The following is a 5,008-nucleotide window of genomic DNA, read 5'->3' on the forward strand; positions in this document are numbered from 1 at the left end:
AGGTGTTGTGCTATAGGTAGCGGTGCTGTGTTGTGCTATAGGTAGCAGTGCTATGTTGTGCTATAGGTGTTGTGCTATAGGTAGCTGTGCTGTGTTGTGCTATAGGTAGCTGTGCTGTGTTGTGCTATAGGTAGCTGTGCTGTGTTGTGCTATAGGTATGTGCTGTGTTGTGCTATAGGTAGCAGTGCTATGTTGTGCTATAGGTAGCTGTGCTGTGTTGTGCTATAGGTAGCTGTGCTGTGTTGTGCTATAGGTAGCAGTGCTATGTTGTGCTATAGGTAGCAGTGCTGTGTTGTACTATAGGTAGCAGTGCTGTGTTGTATCTTACTGGTGGAGCTCGCCTCTACCTAACATTTTGGATCTCGAATGCGGCTTTAATAGTGCTGTCGCGTGCAAATATCCACTATGGGCGTGCATACCATACAACAACTGATGACAATTGATTTATTTTTGATGTTAAAGGTTAGACAAAAAATGACCGCAGTGTAGATTAACTATAAGCTCATGAATGCAGAAGTAATTGTTTTAAATAGAGGCGGTCTTGTCGTCTCCATTACCACGATTGGCCAAAGTCATCCCAACACGAGAGCGGCGCTGAATCTGAGCTGAAAGCCCAGTTTGACAAATATATCACATAACTGCAATCGTGGTATCCCTTAGCGTATACCCTGAGTCAAGGCTTTGTCAAGCCTCGATATTTCTACATAGCCTAGATATGTCTAACGTGCTTCGTAGTATACCCCACAGGTGTGTGTGTTGACAGGTCGGGTGTGTGTGTGTGTGTTGACAGGTCAGGTGTGTGTGTGGAGCAGGTGGTGTGATATTATTATTGTGGCAGGTCGGGTGTGTGTGTGTTGACAGGTGGTGTGTGTGTGTGTGTTGACAGGTCGGGTGTGTGTGTGTGTGTTGACAGGTCAGGTGTGTGTGTGTGTGTGTTGACAGGTCGGGTGTGTGTGTTGACAGGGCGGGTGTGTGTGTGTGTGTTGACAGGTCGGGTGTGTGTGTGTTTGTATACATGTGTGTGTGTGTGTGTTGACAGGTCGTGTGTGTGTGTTGACAGGGCGGGTGTGTGTGTGTGTGTGTGTATGTGTTGACAGGTCGGGTGTATGTGTTTTGACAGGTCGAGTGTGTATGTGTGTGTTGACAGGGCGGGTGTGTGTGTGTTTGTATACATGTGTGTGTGTGTGTTTGTATATTTGTATTATTGTGTGTTGTGTGTTTGACAGGTCATTATTATTGTGTGTTGACAAATGCGGGTGTGTGTGTGTGTTGACAGGGCGGGTGTGTGTGTGTTTGTATACATGTGTGTGTGTGTGTGTGTTGACAGGTCGTGTGTGTGTGTGTTGACAGGGCGGGTGTGTGTGTGTTTGTATACATGTGTGTGTGTGTGTGTTGACAGGTCGTGTGTGTGTGTTGACAGGGCGGTGTGTGTGTGTGTTGACAGGTGGTGTGTGTGTGTGTTGACAGGGCGGGTGTGTGTGTGTGTGTTGACAGGGCGTGTGTGTGTGTGTTTGTATACAGGTGTGTGTGTGTGTGTGTGTTGACAGGTCGTGTGTGTGTGTTGACAGGGCGGGTGTGTGGCTCAGAAGTGCTACGGTACCTGCGCTCGGTGACTGGTCAGAGCCGTGGTCAGGAGGAGCTGGCGATGCTGCAAAGCATGCTGGACCCTAAGGGGGCGGACCCAGCACTGGACCGACTCCGATTCCACGCCATCATGAACTCTTGGATACACCACTGCAGCCAGCAGAGGTATCACACACACACACACCTACACACATACCTGAACTACACTGTCATGCCACACGCACACACATACCACATACCCACAGACTCATGTCATGCCTTTACACACACACACTCTCTCCTTACACACACCCACTACACACACACACACACCACACCATACCACACACATACACACAGACTACACAGTCTCATGCACACACACACACACACACAGAGTACACCCCCCCACACACACACACATACACAGAGTACACATACACACACACTCTCTCTCCCTTATGCCAGCTCTCACATGCACAGGTACTGGGGCTACACACTCCATGCATTATGCACACACACTCTCGCGTACACACCTATGGTTCCCAGTCTCCACTCCACACATGCGCACACACACACACACATACACACACACACACACACACATACAGTACACACACACACAAACTCTCACAGATATACACACAGTGTAAGTATGTGTAAGATGTAATTGTGTGTGTTTTGTATTTTAGAGAAGACTCCAGTCAGACTGCAGCTGAACTTGAGACTGAAAGCGTCCGAGGTAACACTGTGTGTGTGTGTGTGTGTGTGTGTTTCTAGGTTTCTAGGCCTTGCATATTAGAGATGCACCGATTGCAATTTTTGGGTCGGTTCCGATTTCCGATTTTTCATAGAGTTTGACCTGCCGATACAGATTTTAGCCGATTCCGATTTCATTTCTTCTAACCATTTTACAGCGCACACAAATAGTTATTTTCTATCTTTTCTTTAATAGAACATGTTACTATAGAAATGTAATCAACTTATCAATAATGAAATGGCTGTTAAAAAAATGGAACCAGTGAGACAGATTCTTCTTCAAGTCTAACTTCAGCTGCAGTATCAAACTATAATGCCAGTGTAATTATAATGCCATGTGCTATAATGCCAACTACAGTGTGGGACATTCATTTCACAGACTACTAATATAAATGCACTGTTATTGAACATTTTTTTTTTCTGACATCCAATATCCAACTAAAGATACAAGAACAATGTTCATGATACATTTGAACATGCTACCATGGAACATATTTTCATATGCAGGGCTCTACACTAACATTTTTTTTTAGGAGCACTTGTGCGCCCAAGTTAAAAAATTTAGGAGCACAGACAAAAATGTGGGCGCACAGTCAGTTCTGTACTTAACTTACACATAATCTAACATTATACTGCAGATAACAGTTAAACATGCCAGTGCACCAATTGTGAATATTAAGAATGACTGACAACATTTAGGCTACAGGAAACAGGATTTCAGGAAGATCAGTGCCTACTTTATTTTCAGTCTGTTCTATTTTCCTACATTTTGTTAATGTAAAATAATATAATACATTGCCATATTTGCATTTAGCCTGTATATCAAGTATCCTGCCAAATGTAGGCTAATTTATTTATTTGTGAATCCATCTATAGCTAATCCAAATATGCCCATGGTGACCTATCTGACTGCATACTGCCTAATAGGCTAATACTACTAAAACAGTCCATTTTCTCTTCCACAAAACCCAACATAGGCTAATCAAGGATATATGTTTTATACTTTTTAGTTTTATATGAAATATCTGCATTGATGGGGGCAGTAGGCAAGCGTTAGGCCTACTTTCGTTTTGCACTTCAGCTTGTATTGATTGTAAACAAACATGCATCGTGGAAGCCTGGAGTTGTCAGTGGCGTTCTACCTTTGAATAAAATGGGAGTATTACGGAGGGTACTTTTGTGCCGGTTCGCTACAGCTATATTTTGCATATTGCAGCCAATCGTCAACTGGGCTAAAAGGCATGTTAGGTTACCTTTCCTTCTCTCACTGCATTCTCAGAATCTCATCCTGTTCCTCCTATATCCAATGAATTCGGTGGATAGAAGAACTAATTTCTTCAATCTTTGCATCTTGGCTGGCTAGTCTAACTTTCCGCTTTTTTTCTGCAGCTCTTGGATTTGATAGAAGCGACTACTAGCTAGTCACTCTGTGAAACTGCTAACGATGGGAGGTGTAGTTTTTATGCTGCATTAAGCGGCGTGATTCTATGGTTTGCACCAGTAATGTTTCTCGATGTTGCGGTGTATTTTGTAGACAAACATTGACATGGTTAGAAGTCATTTATGGAAGCCCGTTTGCGCCACATACAAAAAAAAAATCTGATCAATGATATCTCATTATTGTGAGATACTATCTCGTTATTCTGATAGTATCTCATTATTGTGAGATAGTATCTCATTATTCTGACATAGTATCTCGTTTTTGTGAGATAGTATCTCGTTATTGTGAGATAGTATCTCGTTATTGTGAGATAGTATCTCATTATTCTGACATAGTATCTCAGATACTATCTCGTTATTGTGAATTCTTAATGTAAGTTATTTACTCAGAACCACTTTATTGAGAGTGTTGTCAGAACAGTGATGTTTACCAACACGTAATGTTCAGAAACTAATGGCATTTGGTAATGTTTATCAGCATTTTTCGTTGGTTTCCTTAATCAATAGTTCAGGCGCCTCGAACAAACTCCAGAGCTAATGTTAGCCTGCTCCTGCTGCATGGGGTAGGCTAGTGTAGGTTTGCTAATGCGCATAATGTGTAGACTTTGACGGAAACTGTATATACATTTCATATAGTCACAATGGGGTAATGATGTTAAAAACCCCTGTACTGTTCCTGCGATGTCACAAAATCATTCAAATGTAGGCTAGGTTGACGTTGTGTTGCCTTCAGCCTATGAGGTGATGTTAGCAGTATCATGGCATGGACAATAAAGGTCAGAAATCGGTGGACAACACTCAATACAGTGGTTCTGTAATAACTTACATTAAGAATGGCAAAATGTGCACCCCATCTGCTCGTCAACTGTGGCATGCGTGCGTGGGCAGCGAAACTGAAATTAATATGCTGCCTAATCCTGGTCTATGAACGAGATAGTATCTCACAATAATGAGGTAGTATCTCACAATAATGAGATAGTATCTCGTTAGTATCTCAGAAATTTTGCTGCTCTTATTTTTTCATTATTATATGTGCCCTCTTATTTACTTATTTACTTACTTTTTTGTTTACTTGAATGTTATGTTTGTCTGTGGACCTAAATTGGTAAAATATGTCTTGTCTTCACCGTGGGATAGTGAGAAACGTAATTTCGATCTCTTTGTATGTCTGGAACATGTGAAGAAATTGACAATAAAGCTGACTTTGACTTTTGACTTTGACTTTGACTTTGATAATGAGATACTA

General features: G+C 42.2%; 1 protein-coding gene across 1 annotated transcript in view; it reads left to right on the plus strand.

Annotated features, from left to right (window-relative positions):
- Positions 1-1,570: 1,570 nt before the first annotated feature.
- Positions 1,571-5,008, plus strand: part of LOC125286157 (inositol 1,4,5-triphosphate receptor associated 2-like) — a 21,733-nt gene continuing 18,295 nt past the window's right edge. The window contains exons 1-2 of the mRNA XM_048230922.1: positions 1,571-1,749; positions 2,256-2,305. Coding sequence (XP_048086879.1) covers positions 1,646-1,749; positions 2,256-2,305 — 154 coding nt within the window. The 5' untranslated portion in view covers positions 1,571-1,645. The remainder of the gene's footprint in view (positions 1,750-2,255; positions 2,306-5,008) is intronic.

This window comes from Alosa alosa, chromosome 21 (assembly GCF_017589495.1).
Source record: "Alosa alosa isolate M-15738 ecotype Scorff River chromosome 21, AALO_Geno_1.1, whole genome shotgun sequence".
Classification (NCBI taxonomy): Eukaryota; Metazoa; Chordata; class Actinopteri; order Clupeiformes; family Clupeidae; genus Alosa; species Alosa alosa.